Source organism: Telmatherina bonti (genome assembly GCF_933228915.1).
Source record: "Telmatherina bonti genome assembly, chromosome: 5".
NCBI classification, from domain to species: domain Eukaryota; kingdom Metazoa; phylum Chordata; class Actinopteri; order Atheriniformes; family Telmatherinidae; genus Telmatherina; species Telmatherina bonti.
Genome location: NC_136623.1, coordinates 18,445,912 through 18,466,418, shown reverse-complemented (window position 1 = coordinate 18,466,418; position 20,507 = coordinate 18,445,912). Strand labels below are relative to the sequence as shown.

At 36.8% G+C, this 20,507-nt stretch overlaps 1 protein-coding gene across 1 annotated transcript; it reads left to right on the top strand.

Annotated features, from left to right (window-relative positions):
• Nucleotides 1-3,749: 3,749 nt before the first annotated feature.
• lpcat3 (lysophosphatidylcholine acyltransferase 3) lies at nucleotides 3,750-19,267 on the top strand (the record flags this gene model as incomplete). The annotated part of the gene is made up of 13 exons (XM_079240407.1): nucleotides 3,750-3,834; nucleotides 5,988-6,095; nucleotides 7,878-7,984; nucleotides 9,122-9,215; nucleotides 9,443-9,480; nucleotides 10,556-10,734; nucleotides 10,870-10,978; nucleotides 11,084-11,170; nucleotides 12,382-12,545; nucleotides 16,549-16,696; nucleotides 17,030-17,185; nucleotides 18,752-18,888; nucleotides 18,962-19,267. The coding sequence occupies 12 exons, from the start codon at nucleotides 3,750-3,752 to the stop codon at nucleotides 18,869-18,871; spliced, it is 1,395 nt and encodes a 464-aa protein (XP_079096533.1). The 3' UTR covers nucleotides 18,872-18,888; nucleotides 18,962-19,267.
• Nucleotides 19,268-20,507: the final 1,240 nt, after the last annotated feature.

Sequence of the window (20,507 nt, the reverse complement as noted above, 5' to 3'; positions counted from 1 at the left end):
CTGTTTTCAGTAGACTTTTCAGGTAGTGTGAGACAAAACATTCAAGCAACAAGGCTTCTGCTGCCACAACCCATATTTGTGTTTGAACTACAAGTACAAGTTATACAAGTTATATTTATCTTACTTTGGCTCACATTTACACTGTTTACATCTGTTTTGGGCTTTTATGCCAGTGTCGCACCAATAAACAGCCCACAATTGATAACCAGAGACTTAGGACATGATCATCCTGAGTTTATAACATAGAATTTGTCCTTAATTATCTTCTGCCATTAGTTCTAGCCAGCAGCGTTCTTCAAACCTCTAAAAGAGGTTAGTGTGAAGGTTGATGGAACCAGTCTGTGTGTATGAAGCAGGCATGTGGCATGCACTTTAAAGCTAATTAGATTTTCTTTATTTGATGATTTTATCAAATTCTGGTTTTAGGAAAGCTATCCCCACACTGAATTTGCTTGGAAGGCAATTACTTTACAAGTAGCATGAGCAACAGAACCTGAGAAGAAGCATTGATGTGTTAGAAGAAACGTATGCATTAGAATAATGTCACCATTTTCTTTTTCCAGTTCAACAGAAACTCACCTCTGATCCTCACAGAGACAGGCTGGTCCTCAGCTATTCTTTTAGTTTCTCATGAACAGTTTCCATGTTTTCACCCATATACACTCCCAAGATCTTTATTTTCTCATCTTTCCAACATTCCCCATGGCTCCCTTCAGTTCATGTACATTATTCGCTCTTTTGTTTATTGACCCTACACTTTCTTTTGTAAAGTTTCCATGAGCTGTTTATTGACCCCACACTCTCAGGGTTTCCATAATGGACTTGTTTTCTTTAAATAAAAGGCTCAGTTTAGCCATTTTGCCAGGACTGCCTGGAAGGTTAAGACCTTTATAAATTTATTTAGCAAAATAGCGCAGACTAACAGCTCCATTAACTTTCTGTTTGGGGGAGCCCTAAGTTTATCATTAACTAATAAAACACCTATTCATTCTTATTTTACATTCTGTTACAGAATGCAAAACAACACTTATTTTTATATGCGTAGCCTACAACTTACAATGTCAAAAGCTTTTTCCAAGTCTAAACTTAATATGCAAAGATGGCTTTCCTTACTAGGCTGTACTATCTGTTATCCTGCATCCAAGTGTGGCACAAGTATGTTCTAGACCTACTACTTCTGCTGAAATGATAGATTGCATGAAAAGCACACATAAATTCATGAACATTCATTGTGAAATTCAACATCAGAGCCGAATAATTCCACAAGTAGCTTGACGATTAGACAATTACATTTATTACATAAACAAACCTTAACATTCCAGATGGTGGTGCAACTCGGTCACTTTCCAGGGCACTTTCCAGCTCCAACCAACAGAGGGTTCATTATTAGGATCTGCATGTTCGTTCTTGTTAACTTGAAAACGTCTCCATCTTTCTTCTTACGTACCTACTGTTGCAAAGAGGTAGGATAAATCAGACTGCAGATAATTTTATAATATTTTGGAAAAATATTAAGATGATGATTAAGTAATTTTAACAGGTTTTTTTTTTTTTAAAAATTTGTTGTGAAAGAACGCATTGTGATCAAATGCATTGGCGTACTCACTCATGTAGCAACCTGAAACAAACTCAACAAGAAATGCTGGGAAGCTCCACCCACCAATGCCCAAATGTTACATGACCCTCAGAAAATATAGCTTTGTTTGAATGGTCTGAGTAACATAAATTACTGCAGTATTAAGCTTTCATAAATGTAAAATAGTCAGAAAAATTATAATGATGGAGAAATGCCATTCATGCCATGAATGAGCACTCTGACAGCATAAATGGGTGAGAAGGTGCTTTGAAACACTGACACCACTTTATTTGACAATGATATTTTAAAATATTCTATTTTTATTGGATGGAAATTTGGTGGCAGCATAATGTAAACCTTGCTATTCAATGGGGAAGCAGCATTTAATTGTTCTACAACTAACAACTGGGAATAAAAAAAACAAAACATTTCTTCGAGACTAATTACATAAATCTAGCAGACTGCTGTTAAAAAAATACCAACAAGAGTGCATGTTGGAATAAATATATGCTAAATTTTAAAAAGATTACTTATGTTGTTACTACTGATGCAAGAACTTCTATATTTAATTTAATTCCGCAAGAGTTTACAAACAAGTGGCAAGTTTACTTTATGAACGTCGTCAATGTGACAATACGCCATTTGATTGGCTGATAGAGGTTAAATTCCCGCCTTTACAGTGACGTCACCATGTGCAAACGTTTCGGTTGGCCAATAGGAGGACTTTCTGATTTATTTTGCATACCAGCATGCACTGCGGCAAAACACACAATTACCTTTCTCACAAAATCTCTACTTTAAAGATGTTTAGTTATAAATATAGCTATAGAAATCAGAAATATGTATTGTTTTTAAATTACTATATTCGTTATCACGTTCATGTCACATGTTCGCATGGCACCAGAACAACGGGACATGTGGCGGATTTACTAAGACATAGTGACGTTGCGGTTTCATCAGGAATCATTGCTCTTAAGATATTTATCTAGTAGGCAACCCATAATGGGATGCCCTCCATATTTGTTAAAAAGAAATAAAAAGAAAAAGGAATAGAAGGTTGGATGTGTAGTTACATCAGCAGTTAATCTCCTTATTTTCCGTCAATATGTTCTAGTCAATTTGGGGTGCGTGCGGGCAGATCCCTTTTGGATGTGGTTTAAGTTTAATTCATTATAGTGCTGCTGCAGTGGTGCGGCGTTTGGTAAAGTGCTCTCAAACCAGTGAAATTTCCCAGTTTGATTTGTCTGTGCGATTTTCTTATTTCAGAAGCTGACAGCGTCCACTTGATTACGGACAAAGCGGCCATAAATAAACAGCATCCATAAAAATAAGTTAAAGTCCACATAAGTCATGTAAAGTGGGCTCGTATACGAGAAAACAAAACATTCAATGTGACGCTGTTGGCAATTGGATTAAGCTGAATTTTATTTTTTGACTGGTTTAAAAGCTTTTTATGAAGAATTTTTTTTAAAAATTTTTATTATTGAAGTAGTGTATAGCTGCAGTTCCTTCATGCTATTCCAGCAGCCGATTGCAAACCAGCTCTGGGGTCCAGAGGCTTTAATTCTGTCACATTTATTCCCTTTTAGGTTTCTTCTTTTAGCAAAATTGTCTTTACGTTGCTTTTCTTTCTTGTTACTAGCATTGATTCTTAGCTTTAAAAAGGTGTTTAACCGGACTTTCATTTAATAATTGACTACTAACTCTGGAGTATTTTTTGTTGTTGTTGTTGTTTTTTGGATTTGCCTATATATTATGGAAAAGAAAAGAATTAAAAATGTTGGAAAAAAAACCTATGCCAACTAAACATGAGCTAAATCTGATTATAGGCAATTAATAATGTTGTTGCTGTATGTGGTCACATGGGGGCGCACTTACACCAATATGTGATTAAGTCTGTTTGTTTTTTTCTTTCTGTGATATATCTTTATATACTTTAATTCACCACTGAACATGTTCACCACATCCAAGTACTTCAACACAGTGAACCTTTTTTAGTAAAAATATTTTAAATATGACAAGACTACTGAAGACAAAAGAGGAGGTCTTGTAGGAGGAGAGCTTCATGTTGAAGGTTAAGCCCTGCCGTGGCTTAAAAGAGACGGAAGAGCGCGTGTGTGGACGTTTGCTGGGACTGAAGCGTCGTGAAGACACGTTTCCGCCCACAAAAAAGATGGCGGCTCCCTTGCTGGAGAAGCTGTCGGAGTCCCTAGGTTCCCCGGAGCCAGCGGTTCGGCTGCTTTTATCCATTTTAATTGGTGAGTTTTGTCTCATAAACTAGTTACGTGTTTATGTTGAATCTGGGCGACATGACACTCATCCAGCTGAAATGTTTTCACTTTGCTCTGTGTAACTGTGTCAGCTAAGTGAGTTTTTCCACTCAGGCAACAAACAGATCCAAGCTGTAAATAAACTAGCCAGTATGACTATGTAGCCAAATCAATAGCTCCATAAATCAATACAGGCTTTCACAAATCAGCAGGCACATTTTCAGGAAGCAGACGCTCTGAAACATTGAAGGTGTTTCCTGCAAAACCTGTCCAGCAGTAGTTGAGGTCTGCTGTCACATTCATCCCTTAGTGGTTGCACTGTTTTCCAGTGAGTAGTTGCAGGATGCAACCTGCAAATATACACATTCAGAAATGCATTTGCAGCTTATAAATTGCAGGTATAGGATGATTTCATGGGACTGGGTTGGTGATATTTGGATATTTTGTAGGGTGTGTGGCATAGGCTGTCAAAATATGTCCCCAAATGCTCAGGTTCACATAACTTAGAGGATGTCAGGCACACTATGCAGGGACAAAGACACGCTGAATTCCTTTTTATCTTTTATTTACTTATGTATTTTATTAAAGGACACACAAGTTTGCTTTACTCTCATAACGTTTGGTTGTTATTAATTTAGATACATTTAGGGCAGTAGGTGGGTAAGTATTCGTATACTTGCAGGCTATTTTTATAAGCACCAGTTTGAGTATTACTTCTCAGGAAAATTAGGACATGTTACTCTGATACACTTCATGGTTTGAAGGTCTGATTGTAAGTTTCGAGTTGGGTTAAAAACAGGTCAAAGTTGGGAAATGCTGTCATTTCCAAGGTAGGCAACGCATTTGTGTCTCTCAGCCAGGGGAGGTCTTCTTCCACCCTGTACACTCTGGACTTTACTCTAATATATTGACACGTCACTTTTTCACTCACACTGCCTGGTTTTGTAGGCTGAATGTGGCCATTCAGATCAGACTTTGGTTGCATTAACCCCCTTAGCTATGTTCTGGCATGCCTACTTGTCACTGCGTTGCTCAATGTGTGTTTCATCATATTGCTGTCTATAGTAACTGCCTGACACTACGAAAATAGATTTGAAAATTTCCCTTTGCTGCATAGCTTGCTCTGATTTTAGCAAGGCATAAACGTTAAGAGGAGCAGCTATAAACTGAAACACGCTTGGCTTGGACTCTCACCATATTTTAACACATACAGATTTGTATCAGTTTTCCTTTACCCTGAATATTAGCTCTACTGCAGTTTTGCACTTGAGTTGATTACAAATGTTTTTTTTTTTTTTTTTTTTTAAAGTCAAGGCTGGGGATATTCTGTTGTCGTCTAAATGTTAAATGATGCAAAAAACAATTTCAGTGGGCTAATCTCTTTCATGGTCTTCTGACTTTTCTAACATTTCTACAGCACTGCAAGAGCATTTGTTTGTACGGTACACTTTGGATTAACAAGTAAGAAATATGTAGCTTTGTTTTTAAAACAGGCTTAGTTAACTATTAAAGCAGTGCACCGGAGCAACTAACTCATTTTTAGCTGCCTGTAAATGTGCTAGTGCCAGTATGTAAATGGGAACATCTGTTGCTGCAGGATCATGTGTGTGGAATAAACGCAAAAAAATATTTTGTTGTAATAATAAATGTGTCACCCAGTTTAAGAGTGTGAATCCCCAGTATGCCAAGTGGCACTTCAAATTCACCATGTGCGACTTCATCACTAGTTTAATCTTTGGACCAGAGATTTATAGCTACCTTTCTGTCAAGCTTCACCACATTATCCGACAATCATAATGTATCAGCTACATGTGCAGTGTCTTGGAATAATTTGAACAAATGTATTGATTTTGTAGTATCTCATACTGTTAGATATTCATATTATGGGAATATAATTGAAAAGACTTAACTTCATAATGTTTAATGTTTTGAAACAACAGATTTTACCGTCATCACGTATGAGCTCCAACACTAATATCGCCAGTGATTGTCATGTGCCCCCCTTGCGTTTGCATGACGTGGTTTTTTTTACCACAAGGTCAGCGCTCTTCATACCAGGATGTGTGAACTGTTGCTTACTTGGCTGATATGAAAGCTAATATTGTCGCTCCATTAACATATTTCCCTTTATATCTCTGCAGGTTATCCATTTGCACTGGTGTATCGGCGGTTCTTATTTTACCAGCCTGCCACAGTTATCCACTGGTTCCACACATTGTCTGGATTGGCTCTAGCAGCATTCAACTTTGGTGAGATGAAGCATAGATTTGTTATGGGTGGGAAGACTCACATTGTTCAAACTACAGTATAACAGTGTGTATTTAGTTATGTTTTAATGCAATAATAACCTTTTTTTTATGCTCCTATAAAATGTGTGTGAAAATATGCCAGGCCTTATTCAAAACTGCCCTGATGAGATTTTCTGGGAAATGTAAACATTCTTCTTATTATTATTGGATTTTTTTTATTTTTTTATTTGCTTACTCGTAAGGAAGCTGATGACAGATATTGATATTTTTCATCATAAAACAAAATGGACTTTTAACATTTATCTTAAAGGGATATTACAGACTTATTTGTGGGCATTAAGATCCTCTGATAAACATATTTGACAAAAAGAAAAAACCTGACAAAACTTATGATATGCCTCAAAGCAAGAGTTTGTCATTACCACTGAGGTATGTAAGCCACAGAGTACAGAACAAACAGTGAAAATCTTATCGGCTGTTTGCTTTATAAATGCTGCTTTGCTTTTTTTTTATTTTTTATTACATGATGTGACCACTTTAGTTCTTATATCCATTATACTGTTCCTGAAATCTAGGTCATTTGAAAAAAATAAATTAATAAATAAAACGTGAATTTGCATGAATTTTTCTAGTTTGTGCCCCTGCCCAGCTTATCCATAAACATTTTTTCTCGATTCTCTTAATGTTGATGAATGCTTCAAAAGCTTCTTTTGACTCCTTGCTAAATAAAATTCCTGAATGATCTTTGACTTCCCCAGCAGGTCCAACATTTAAAGATTTCTATCTAAAGTCATTGCTTATAACTGTGGCTTGTTCACTCTGTGCACAGTACTTTTTATTTACAGCCATAAATTCAAATTATAAATGGTTTTTTTTGCAAATTTGGGTGATTACCACTTAAAATTTTAAATGTGTGTAATGTAGTCGATAAACAGATGAGGTGTTTTTCAGTACAAAACTGTGCTGCATGTTTTCATATTATCATTTCCACACAGGAAACAAAGTGTTTTTCAATTGATTTTAATTTTATTAACATATCCGCATGTTAAATTTGTATTTCTGAATATTTATCCTCTTGTTAATGGCCATAAAAAATAAATGTTTCAGACATTTACTTTAATAAAACAAATCAGAGTAGATTTCGCATGTGGTCCTATATATATTTTTTTTTTTTTTTTGGCTCATTTTTGTTGTTTGTCAAGAACTGAATAAACTTGACAGTTATTCTTTAGACAAATAAATAAAAAATAATATTGCTGACTAAATTCTAACTCAACAAAATTTACAACTCTGCATAGTTGATTAATAGAAACTACAAATATTTGTGCTTGGGAAGCTGGGAACGATTTCTTTTAGTTTCTGTTAGTTTGGCAGATTACTTTTTAAATTGAAATAGTTTCTAATCAATTTTACCAGCGAGCGTGTCATTTAATTGCTTCATTCTTGCAGCTGATTCAAGCTAAACCAAAATGATGATTAGCACAACATATGGACCTGCAGAAAATTTGATTGGCATGCTTGAGTAAATAAAAACTCCTTACATTGATTTTTTTCTCTTGTCTCCATTCTTTTCTGGCTGCATTTGGATTTTACAGCAGGTCTGTGTCTTAAACTTTCTACCCGAAAGTTCATTTCAAGTCATATTTGTTTATTTGCCTTTTTCTATGTCTCATCTGATGCTGAACTATCAAGGAGGAATGTTGTCAACATGTCTCCTCCTACAGGTCACCCTCGACTGCTCTCAGTTATTCTTGTTCTCTCTCTGTCCATTTTTTTTCCCAGGACCTCAGCTCTATCACTCCGCAGTATGCATTATAGTCCAGTTCTTGATGCTGAGGCTCATGGGAAGGACGGTAACAACTGTCCTGAGCAGTTTTACCTTTCAAATGGTGAGCTCTTGCTCCACCTGTTTTTTTCTTTTTTATATTCTGTCTCATCAAAGCTCATTCATTTGTTATATTATTAATATTATTTTTTAAAAGCCTGATTTTCAAAACTGGACATGTTTTACATGAATTACCATGAGTACAACTTAATGTACTCAAACGGAAGAGCTGCTTCTCTTAATTCTTGGTTTCCATGGTGACACCTTTGTACATATGATTGGTTGCCTGACATTAGAACCCGGCGTCCTTCTGAAAAGATCAGACGTTGACATGAAATCTCTGGGTGTTCTCTCTCCTTTTGATAACAGCTAAAAGAAGACAGAGATGCTCAGGAAAAAATGATGTGGACAATCTGTCTTAATCTGTGGCAGAAATTGCCTTCCACTCCGGTGTTTTTTTACTGCCGTGTTTATATCCATCTACTTTTTCGATAATATCCAGCATTAAAAGTAGGGATGCACTGATACTGATACCAGTATCATTATCAGCTCAATACCAAACGTGTGTACTCGTACTTGGTATTAATAAAAGTACCACAACCAATACCCGATACTACACTAGTCAAGCTAGCGCAGATGTGTTTGATGACATGCTTCGGACATGTTTTCAAAGAAATAAATGCCTTGAATGTTAAAATGTGACATTTTTTTGTCACACTTAAAGCTAGATTTTTGTTTCAAAAGCACACATTTATAGTTGCATTTTGGTAAAATGTGCCAAATCAAAATAAAACTTGTTGAACCTTATGAACTCATACAGTTATAGCAGCAATAATAACCATAGTCACAATAATGTTCACATAAGTGGATTTGGTATTGACACATATTGGTATCGGCAGATATTCAAATTTCAGACATAGGTATCGGATCAGAACTCGCAAAAAGTGGATCGGTGCGTCCCTAATTAAAAGTGACTTCTAATATAATCACCTGCTTCTTTTAGAGCTTTTGGCGTCAAATCTTTACACACACTTGATTTCACTGCCATAGAGGTGTATGTTAAGATTTTATCATATCCTGGAAAGTCTTTATTGCAACATCTTCCTCAAAGACGTTAATGTCTTCTGCTCCACTCAGTTTTCTGATACTTACATTTGTTCTTTGAATTATTAAATAACGTACCATCATCCTTTTGTTGCAGCTGTACCTGATGGCAGGATATTACTACACAGCGACAGAGGAGTATGACATCAAGTGGACCATGCCTCATTGTGTCCTCACACTTAAACTTATTGGTGAGTTGACCACAGCTCACTTTGCACTTCTTTGCTTGATTAGTTTTACAGAAATGTTTTAAATATTTGGTGTCATTGTGTTTGGCTTAATATCTTCCTGTTGATGTCTTTTCCTTCTGCTTTCCGATCAATTAACTCCCTCTGCGGGCTTTTATGTTTGTTATCAAGTGATCATGACACTAATCACCTCAGTAGTGGCTAACACTAACTGCATTTTCCGATTGCAGGTTTGTCATTTGATTACTATGACGGCGGGAAGGAAGCAGTGAGTTGGCTGATATCTTTTTTTTTTTTTTTTTGCATGCTTGTCTTTCTTACGGGTTTACTCATCATTTATCTTTATCAGCATTTTTTTTCTCCACTGAAAAGAAGATGTGAAAGAAGGAAATACAGAATATAAGATTTAAATAAATGGCTTCAACACAAATGCATGAAGGGGGAAGATGTAGGGGAAAAATGATATTTGCCAAACTGCAGGGCCGTTCCGGCAGATTGTAGTAAACTTCTTTAATTAATTATTAAAGGTAAGAAATTATGATAAAATAGTCATTACAGTCCAACATTCTTGCCACTTTGTTATTACACAAATGTGGTTAAAAAAAATCAATACTATATAGGAGCAGATCTTTGTATTTTTCTTTTCTTCTTGAACTGAAGACACAGGACAAAAATAAAATGGCTGTAACAGCAGCAGCGTACAGCTGACAGTAGTAGGTCACCTTCAGGCATTTTTTAAAGAAGAAACAAAAGAGCATTGGTAAGCTCTTTTTAAAACATTTTAAAACTAAACCAGCTACAAAGCCAACCATTTACACCACCATGACAAAAGAGCTTTGTGTGGGGAGGAGCAGGTCTAACCATCTGCACGACCTTGTTTTCTCCTTACAGATGTAAGGGGGAACGTGATTTGAAGCGGTCTCTTGGTTACAACAAAAGTGATTTTCTTTGTAATGTCCCAGTCTTGTTCACTTGTCTGCTGTTTATTATTGATCCCCTCACTTCACTTGTTTTCTTTGAAGTGTTTTATAACACTAGGCTGGTCTGATCAATTTGAACTTTAAAAAAAAACCCAAAAACACAAAAAACTTCTAGGCTAGCAGCCCCCCCCCCCCCCCCTTGTCCTAGCAAGCACAGCTATTAATTCTCCAATGTTGTGTCCTGTTTGAATTATAATCCTAATTTTTTTGCTGTGCTTTTTTGTCTGTAGATTTTCTTATCTTGTGGTTTTTACCTTCATATACCCCACATTTACGGCTGTGTTGAATGTTTTTTGTCTTTTTTCATTTCTATTTCTCCTCAATAAGCTTATCTTTATTTGTATCCTTTTCAACAAATTCTAGTCCCAGCTCAGTTCAGAGCAGAAGAGTGGTGCCCTGCCATCAGTGCCCTCACTGCTTGAAGTGCTTGGCTTTTCCTATTTCTATGGAGGCTTCCTGGTGGGTCCCCAGTTTACATTGCGAAGCTACCAGAAGCTGGTGGCAGGGGAGCTCACTGACTGCCCTGGAAAGCCTCCCAACAGGTGAAAAAGGGAGAAAATCAGAAATGATTATTAGAAAAATGAGCTGAATAGCAATCTTAATTAGATCTTTGTTTAATAAGAAATGGCACTCCTAAGTTAACGTTCCTCTTATTTTAAACACAATTTCTTTTTCAGTGTTATTCCAGCAATGAAGAGGTTTGGTCTGGGTTTTCTCTGCCTGGTGATTTATGCAATATTTAGTCCTTCATACCCTGATAGCTACTACTTAACAGATGAGTATGAGGTGAGAATGACAAAATAATTTTCCAATAACCATCACTGATATAGAGACAAGGAAAAGCTTCTTTTATCTCAGCTGTCTAAAATGAGAACCATTTCCTCTCTACAGGCGCAGCCGTTCTGGTATCGCTGTGTGTTCATTTTGCTTTGGGGCAAAGTCATTTTGTATAAATATGTCAGCTGTTGGGTTATAGCGGTAAGTAGCCTGCCTTTGTTTTATTGCAAACAGCTGCAGGGTTGTCAGAATTATCATTACCCCTGAATTGTAAGCTCTGACTTATAAACATGAATAGAAATGACTAAAAATGTTTTTGCATTACAAAGAATAAAAGCTAAAGTCTTTTATATTGTGGACAAAAACAGTATCTGCAATTATCTGCCTTTTTTTATACTAAACATAAAAATGAACAATTGCAAAAGCAGACAGTTTTAGCTTTTTTTTTTAAGCATATGGGGCTAAAAGAATAAACTGAAAAAAGTTTAAAGATTTCTGTAGATTGTAGAAAAAAGAAAATGCATACTAGACATCTGTAGAGCTTTAAGTTGAACTGGAGGTATCTGAGAGGTGGTTTCAACTAATAGCATGTGTTACACGCTGAAGAAAGTAGGACTCTTTGAACAAAGACAAGACCAGACAGAACATTTGTACAAAATAAACAAGGATGAAACTCAAGTTTTTAAACACTGTATTATAGACTGTCACTAAGAGACTTTGACTGTTGTTTTGTGGACAGAGGAAGCCCCTTTGGAATACAATTCAGCGGTTTATTGATCTGTGATTAGGAGACATCACACCTGGTGTAAAACATGATGGATTCTGTCATGCTGTGGGGCTAATTTACTGCCTCTGACATTTGAGGTAGTGAATTTATCAAAGAAAGTATGAAATTAGATTGATAAGCTGATTTTAGGATTACGTGTTTCCCAGTTACTGACAACTTGGATCTTTGGGCAATTTTTGCTTGAAAACTTGACAAAGCTGATGTGAATCGAAGACCTTGAACCCAAACCAATTAAAGATTAAAGCAAAACACGAGCAAGTATGTGAGCAAGATGTGTGGTTTGCAGCAAAGGTTCTGCTACCATGGCGTATATTTGATATATTTTTGTTGTTGTTTTATTAATTTACCTGACATTCCTTTTCCCACTTTACATAATTAGCTCATTTCCCAGTAGCGCTTCAAAAGCTTTTGATATGCCCTTGAAATTCACCTCAATAAAATAAACAATTATTAACACACAGTGCTGGCTAAACTCTGAGCAAGTATTACCAGAAAAACACCACACTTTCTACTACCTAAAGATGACTGATGCACTGTAATCAGGTTAAATTAATGGTTCTGTCCCAGTTTTCAGGTTCTTCAGCTGCTTCCTTGTATGATCTTACATAAATATGTTTTGTTACAGGAGGGTGTGTGTATATTATGTGGCCTCGGGTACAATGGAGTAGTGGATGGTAAGCACCAATGGGATGCCTGTGCCAACATGAAGGTGTGGCTCTTTGAGACTACCCCGCTGTTTGGAGGAACCATTTCGTCTTTCAACATTAACACAAATGCTTGGGCAGCCAGGTTGGTGTTGAAATCTGAAGTGATGTCTTGCCTTGAAGCCTGCTTGTAAAAGTTAAAAATTTACTGACATAACTGTGAAGAAAAGGGAGCAGCAGTTCAAGAACCACAAAGAAGAAGTGAATATCCTGGGCGGAAGTGGGGGGGGTGAAAATGGGGCAATCATTGACCGTTTTTCTGCAAAAGCGTCATGCTTAAAACTCTTTAAATGTTTGACAAAATTTGATGACCACAGTGAGAGAAGCAATTTATTTTTTGAGTAGATAGTCTATTACATGGTCTAGTTCAGATGAATGCATGAACAACCCGTGCTTACGTTCACTTGCTACTCTCCAATCTGCTACAGATGCAGAAAGTGGACATGGCTCTACATGAAGTGGGGTGGGAGATGGCTCTGAAATGGAAATTGAAGTTGCAAGGATGTTGAAATGTAGCTGCTATAGTTGATGAGTGTTAAACTGATGGGTGAGATTAGTGTGTACCTGGTGGATGGAAAGCTTTTAGGGGTTTGGAAAATGCATTACAAACATGACATGGGTGATCTAATTGTTTAACCTACAAAAGAAGGTTTATTTATAGTCACATGTGCACCACTTCTGAGTTTAATCTCTCAGCACACGTAGAGGCTGTTTAATTGGAACTCATTTTAGCTGCATTGGATTGTTCCAGTAGATGGTTGTTGTTTTCTTAAAGTCTTATTCTTCAAGAAAAAAGTTGTCAATTTGTTTTGAATTCAAATGTACGTATGAAATATAATCTAAAGCGGGGCAGTTCAGCTCCAGTTGTCAAAGGCTACAATCCTGCGGGTTTTCCACAGGTCCCTGCTCCAACATACTCAATGCAAATTAATGATTCAATGGCAGAAGTTTATCGGCCAATTAACTTGAGCCAGGGGTGTTGGAGCAGGGTACATTGAAAATCTGTAGGACAGTTGCTCAACTCTGGACCCCCTCATCTAAACCATTTAGAGCTATTACAATTTGCAAGCAAAATGCCTTCCATCCTTTGTTAAAATTTACTAAGTCAGCTTGATAGACGTACAAGTGAATCAGAGAGAAAAACACCAAAGAATCTCATATTCCACCACCAACAACCATAAATATTGCCAACTGGTAAAGAGGTGTTGGCTCTGATTCCCTATGCGAAGATGTTGAAACAAGATGTGAGAGTACAAGCCAGTCAAACCCGAAATTCAGAATGATTTGATATGCCTTTAATGTTTCATTCTTGTATTAATTTGAGGAGAGTTAAAGGTTTCACAGACCTGGGGGCTTATCACCCTTCAGCCTCAAAATTAAAACCTGACAGGTAGAGTGAGCAACACTGCTCTTCATGTTGCATTGGAATGTGTTGAGAAAACCTGAATCCTGGCTTTCACATGAATGTCTACTTTAACACTGGCCACATACCTGGCAGCAGCATCACCTCGTCATCTAGCCTCCAAACGCCCCAGAAACCAGGTTGCATCTGAAATCCTTATCGGATGTGACGATAAGAAGCAACCCCCATCTCTGAACCCTCGGAAGCTAAAGGATCTTTTACTAACATCCTAGATATTAGATAGATGGCTGCAATAAAGCTGATTGGTGCATCTTTCTCCAAATGGTCATTTATTCATCCTTTTATTATCTACTCATTCATTCATTTATCTAGACTGAAAGTGTAAAGACGTTCACTTTTGCCACCATTGAATGTGAACATTAGGTAAATTAGCGTAATAAAATTATTTATGTCTTCTCCGACTTTTAAATATACGTTTTGGTTTTTCAGAGTAAGTATTTTTAGAGAGAAGCTGGTTTTACCTCGGTCTTGTCCTGGTTGAGCTGGCAGAAGTTTGCTGCTATCCTTGATTTCATTTTTAGGATATAGTTTAAAAAAGGGCATCTGTCAGTTTTGTATCATCAGGAGAAATGGCAACATATAGCTGTGTGTCATCAGCGTAGCTGTGGAAGTTTGTCTTCTGATGAGAGGATTGAGCCCTGTGGGACACTGTAGTTTCTGTCCTGACTACCGAGACTTTGTGTGCTGTGGGGTGTTCTGTTGTCCAGATAAGGTATTGCCCTGTGTGTGTGTGTGTGTGTGTGTGTGTGTGTGTGTGTGTGTGTGTGTGTGTGTGTGTGTGTGTGTGTGTGTGTGTGTGTGTGTGTGTGTGTGTGTGTGTGTGTGTGTGTGTGTGTGTGTGTGTGTGTGTGTGTGTGTGTGTGTTTTCTTTTATATTGTCATTTTTATACTGTCATCATTTTACATGTAATCCTATCCATGGACTTTGTGGTTCAGTATGTCTCCTCTTCATGTTCAAATTTGATATGTCCAGTGCTCTCCATTTGGTTTAAATGGTCCGTGAGTTGTGCATGTCCACATTTTATTGTTTCAGTATATTGTCTACATATTGTTTCCAGAGGGTGGGTTTGCATTGTGTGGGTGCTGTAGTTAGGGGTTTTACTTCCAGATCTTCAGATCTTCCCTAAAGAAACTACATGATGGCTGATGGTTGGTCTCCCATTGCAAATCCCTCTTTTGTCTGTAGATTTTGTCTCTAAAGCTGAAATATGTGGATTTGGCAACAAAATATCAGAGGCAGGTTGTGTGTTGCACTGTGAGGTTTGTGTGATTTTTTTCTTTTTTAAAAAAAAAAAAAAAAAAAAAAAGCCCTGTAGTGTTCTTTTACCATTTGTAGCGTGACGTAAACAGAGGTTTTTTGTAAATAATGACTCCTCCGTTTCTATTTTTGTGTTTTTGAGTTCTTCTGTCAGTTGTTTTGCAAACATCTCATTGATAGGGAGTGTGTGACAGAACCAATGCTATCTACCATCAGGCATAATGGAGTGTTCTTTTTTTTAGTTTTTTTTTTTTTTTTTTGGTGTGCCATAAATCCTGGGGTGGTGCTGGCAGTTGTTATGTGTTTATACATGTCCAGAGTTATTTTCAGGTTTTCTAACAGTAGTTTTAGTAGAGCTTTCAGCTGACTTGTTTGTTCTTCAATAGGGCCCTTCTTGACTGTCTCATTTGTACTCTTGTCTCCTAATACAGTTTCGATCTGGGTTTGTGTAAGTTTTTGTGTTCATGACTGCTGTTCTAAAGAGATGGTTTTGTCCATTTTTTATTGTGTGTATTGCTTAACTTTCTTCTTGGATGATTTTTGTGGTAAATTAACGTATTTTTAGAATTCCGTAGTTCTGCTTTTTGTCCTGGTTCTTCTGTATTTTGGGAAACCAATTCTGTTGATTAGATAAAAGTTTTAGCCAAAATATAGAAGCACCCAGACAAAAAAGCAGAACTACAGAATGCTATTGTAGGGATTCTAAACACTGAAAAGTTACCATCAGCTGATAAGGACACGTCACAACAGACATTGGATGATGATTTTGAGGAAGACTGAATGTGACAGTTGAAGCATGTCAAATAAGTAAAACCAGCTCCTTTTTAAAAATACTCTTTCTTTGATTGAAAAACTAAACCATATATATATCTACCCAGTGGTACACGTTTTATACTAAGTACTCCAATAATGACAGCTGTTTTGGTTTTGACAATCAAAAGAATGGTCAACTCTCCCAAATCTGTTTTAATAAAAGTGAAAAGTAGGAGGTACACGACATAACAAGCATTCTGAATCCATCTGAGCCATAAACAAGTCTTCAACAGAAGAGAACTTGATGTTCATATGTCTGGTCCTCATCTTTACAACTAGTATTCATGCTTGGGTGGTGTCGATATAGGGATGAAAACCACAACATTCATTTGTCTAAGATGTCATATGTTATAACACTGACAGCCATCAGACTGAATATACTGTTAGAAGCTGAAAGTTGTTGAAATATTCTAATATAACTCCGTTGCTATGCAACAGCAACCTGCAGGTACATGAGTGCATGCCACTGTGACAACTGATGCACTAAGCATTTCTGACTGCTTCATGCGGATTTGAGGCATAAAAAAGGCTGATCCAAAGCTTAGGCTTCTTTTTTTTTTTTTTTTTTTTTAAATTTTCTTTTTTCTTTTCAAGACATGTGTTCAAGCGGTTGAAGTTCCTGGGCAACAAGACTCTGTCTCATGTGACCACGCTGCTTTTTTTGACAATATGGCACGGCCTTCACTCCGGATACATCTTATGTTTCTCCATGGAGTTTTTGATCATCATTGTGGAGAGAAAGGTATACTTCAGCTGCAAAGTGGAGCCAATTGATAACCTAGTACTATATATTATGTCCAGAAAGCTCTGACTGTGTATTTCAGCAGATGTTTTTGTTTTCATGAGCAACAATTCTGTCAAAAGATATCCTTATGCTCTGTCTGGGTCATAAAAGTAATTGTTGAACAAGGCATCACATTTTGTTATTAAATGGCATAATATAATTGAGAATTGGCTTGGAGTTTAAATAGTGGCTGTATTAATAATGCGCTATCGGTTTATAAAGTAATTATTCCTCCTCTGTTTCATGAAAGTCATTATGGACTGTGTGTATGTGTGTGCGTTTGCTTTACAGGCCCAGGCACTAGTACAGGATAGTCCCTTGCTGACAAACCTGGCCAACAGCCCACTTTACCCCCTCATCTATGTAGTCCAGCAGTTTCTTCACTGGCTCCTCATGGGTTACCCTCTCGTGCCATTCTGCCTCTTCACCTATGATAAGTGGCTCAAGGTAACACACAGCTCCTCAATCATTTGAGAGATACTTTTATTTTTTCACTTGTACTAATTAATCAGCTTTGGGAGCAGTTCAGATGTCAAATTCAGACCACAGAGTGCACTGAGTTATGAGAACACAAAGGGATTAGCTTGTGAGGAGTGTGTTCAGACAGCAGTGTGGGGTTATAGTATAACCCTGGATCCAATTTCACCAGTTTTTATGTTAATAAAAACATGATGCAAAGATTTAGTTAATCCCATAAACTAATTTTGAAGTCATCAGAGAACATAAAAACCAGATGCTGAAAGTTAGATGCTTTTACTATATCTTTAAGAATATTAGCTCAAATTAAATTCAATAGCAGAAGCACATCTCAGAAAAACATTGGGACAGGGCCAAGTTTCCCAAGGCGCACCATCCCATTTTCTTTTAACAACAATCCATAAATGTCTGTGAACTGAGGAGAACAGCTGTTGGATCTTTGGAAAACAAGTGTTGTCCCATTCATGTCCAACATGAGCATGTAGCTGCTTGGGTGTCCTGGGTCTAGTTTGTTGCATTTTGTATTTCATCATCTTTTGAGTTACTGCAGGCAGGCAACCTCCTCTATTATTGGATGTCTTCAACACAGTTTTGCTCTTCGTTCCATTGATCTGACAACAACATTTCAGTTTAATTTCTGAATTAGTTCATTGCATATTTTTTCATTAATTCTCGACAACCATATTGCCGTAGGTATAATGGTGTTAGAATATTGCTTTTCACCCACACACCTTAAGACGGACCTGCGTTAAGTTACATTACCTAAAGGCACCCATAACATCAGATTGTTGTGACTTGTGAAATCTGGGATTATAGGATAGGAAATGACAGTATGATGTATGTATCTAATGTATGCGAATAAAAAAATTATGTAAATGAAAGACTTTTCCCTTTAAAAAATTACACTATGAATAGTGATAGAGGTGCCATTGCCTTGACAGAGCTGGATCGTTTTCTCACTTTGTCGCTGGACTTCTTAATTGCAAATGAGTAAGCACAGATAACCATTAAATCAGTCAATGGAATTAGTTGTGAGCGAAGTGATTTCCTGTCTAAAAATACACAAATATTGCATGTAATATGCTGAAATTCTCTACTAACTACTATTTAGTTAGCCAATGCAGAGACCTTTCCTGATATGTCACCATATTTCAGCAAAAGTTGAAGTGCAAGAATTTTTTTTTTTTTTTTCTTCCTCAGCAGAACACCTTGCACGTCTTTTGTGTCTGGTGAAAAGAATTGTGGCACTGCACACAAAGCTGCTGTCACTCTCTTCTGAATAGCCTTAAAAGAGATTTACGAGAAACATTCAATGACACTGGGGAAATCTTAAAACATGATGAAAGCAAGTTTTCAGGAATGGACAGGCGCTAACTGGGTTACACAGATGATGTTCTCACTGACTAAAGGAAAGAACCTGGTGTTTATACACTTTGTGGGACAAAAGACAGACATGTACAGAAGAAGTTGGAATTTATAGATAAGTGTTGTATTTAATTGCTTTTTCTCCTCTTTATTTCTTTTCTTGCTTTTCAGGTGTATTACTCTGTCTATTTCTGTGGCCATGTGTTCTTCATCACAGCATATTTAATCATGCCATACCTCCGTAAGGTGCTAGTGCCCAGAAAAGAACGGAGAATTGAAAAGCAAGACTAAAAACTTGTCAAAATAAGGTGAGAAAACACATTTATTTGTTTTTTAATTTAAGATTAACCTAGATTATGATAACAGATTTATTTCTTTTAGGTTCTCATAAGGCTGAACATCCTTCTGAAGGGAACCGTGGCTTTCAAGGAGCAGAATGGAAAATATTTTAAGGCCTTTAGTAATATATGTCTTTATATACATAAAAAAAATACTTATATATATATATATATATATATATATACAGAATATGAATATATGTCCATGTAAAAATAAATTTCTATATATTTTTGTTTTTCTAAGTGGGAGGGGTGTTTTTTTATGAACATTTTGAAAAATGTTTACAGGAAGTTACCATTGTGCCACATACGGTAATTGTGGGCCAATAAGGGGCAATTTCCTATTTGTTCTACCTTTGTTTTCTTTTGCTGTCTCTCTTTTTCTCACCAGTTTTTCACTCCTTTTTTTCTTTTTTTAATTTAAAGACATTTGGGACTTGTGGAACTTGAGAGACTCTACAGGCTGTGGACATTGAATTGCACTCATGAGTCACAGGTTTAGACCCTGTTTTTGGCTTCATTGTGTTTTGTTGTTTTCTTGTTTTTGTCCCACATCTGGCACTCATTTAGCAGCACTAAGCAGGAGGTTTGACATGTATAACTCTTCCTAATGTCACAGTCTAGAAATGCATACAGCTCTCTGCAGAGGGAGTTAAATGAAGTATCAAGAGGCTGCTAGTGGTTAGGGTTATACAAGCACTGTCTATTGCACACTATACACTAACATCCAACCCAAAATGGCCTTGTATCAATGAATGTTTTTTCTTTTTCTTTTTTTTTTTTTATAAATCATTCTTTTGGTCTATATTTGATTTAAGATGGGGGGACGGACTTGAATTTTAAAGTTTTAACAGCTTTTATAAATAAGAACATTTTGTAATTTCGGATAAGATTTTGTGGAAAAAAAATTGCATTGTTTTTTGGTCAACCCCCCCCCCCCCCCCCCCCCCCATTTAAATCTGTTTCACTCTGACTTGATTCAAGCCCAGCCCTCACACATAAATATACAGATGTGACAGTAAATCACAATATTTTTGGCTCCTCTTATATTCACTCATCTCCATGAGGGAGAGGGAAGTGGCTGTTGTTTTGTTTTTCACTTTTTTATTTATTTTAGTTTAGTTTAGTTTTGGAGGGTGTTTGGCTTCAAGAAATGATCTGATTCTGAACACAAGGCAAAACAAAAACCTTTTCTTTTTTTTGGTCTGCTCCTGTTTCCAGCAGCAGGTGATACTACAGTCAAGTACATGCGTCCTATCCCACTGTGGGAAAGCCTTTTTTTTTTTTTTTTTTTTTTAAAATCTTCAGTGGATGGAGGTACAATAAATGCCCCTTGCCTGCTGGAGGAAGGCCTGGCTCTGCTGCTGCTGCCACAGTCCTCTCTCACACACTGAGAGGACAAACCTCACTGTAGCAACGGCCCAGATTTCAGTAATATTTATACATGGCATTCTGATTATTAATTGATGAACTTCTATTTCAAGAGACTACTTTTTTGCCTTACCCGTTGTAAATGTACAAAGAAAATTGGGATGTGGGAGATGATTTTTCTTATACAATTTTGTAATGTTTCATTAAAAGTGCTGCAT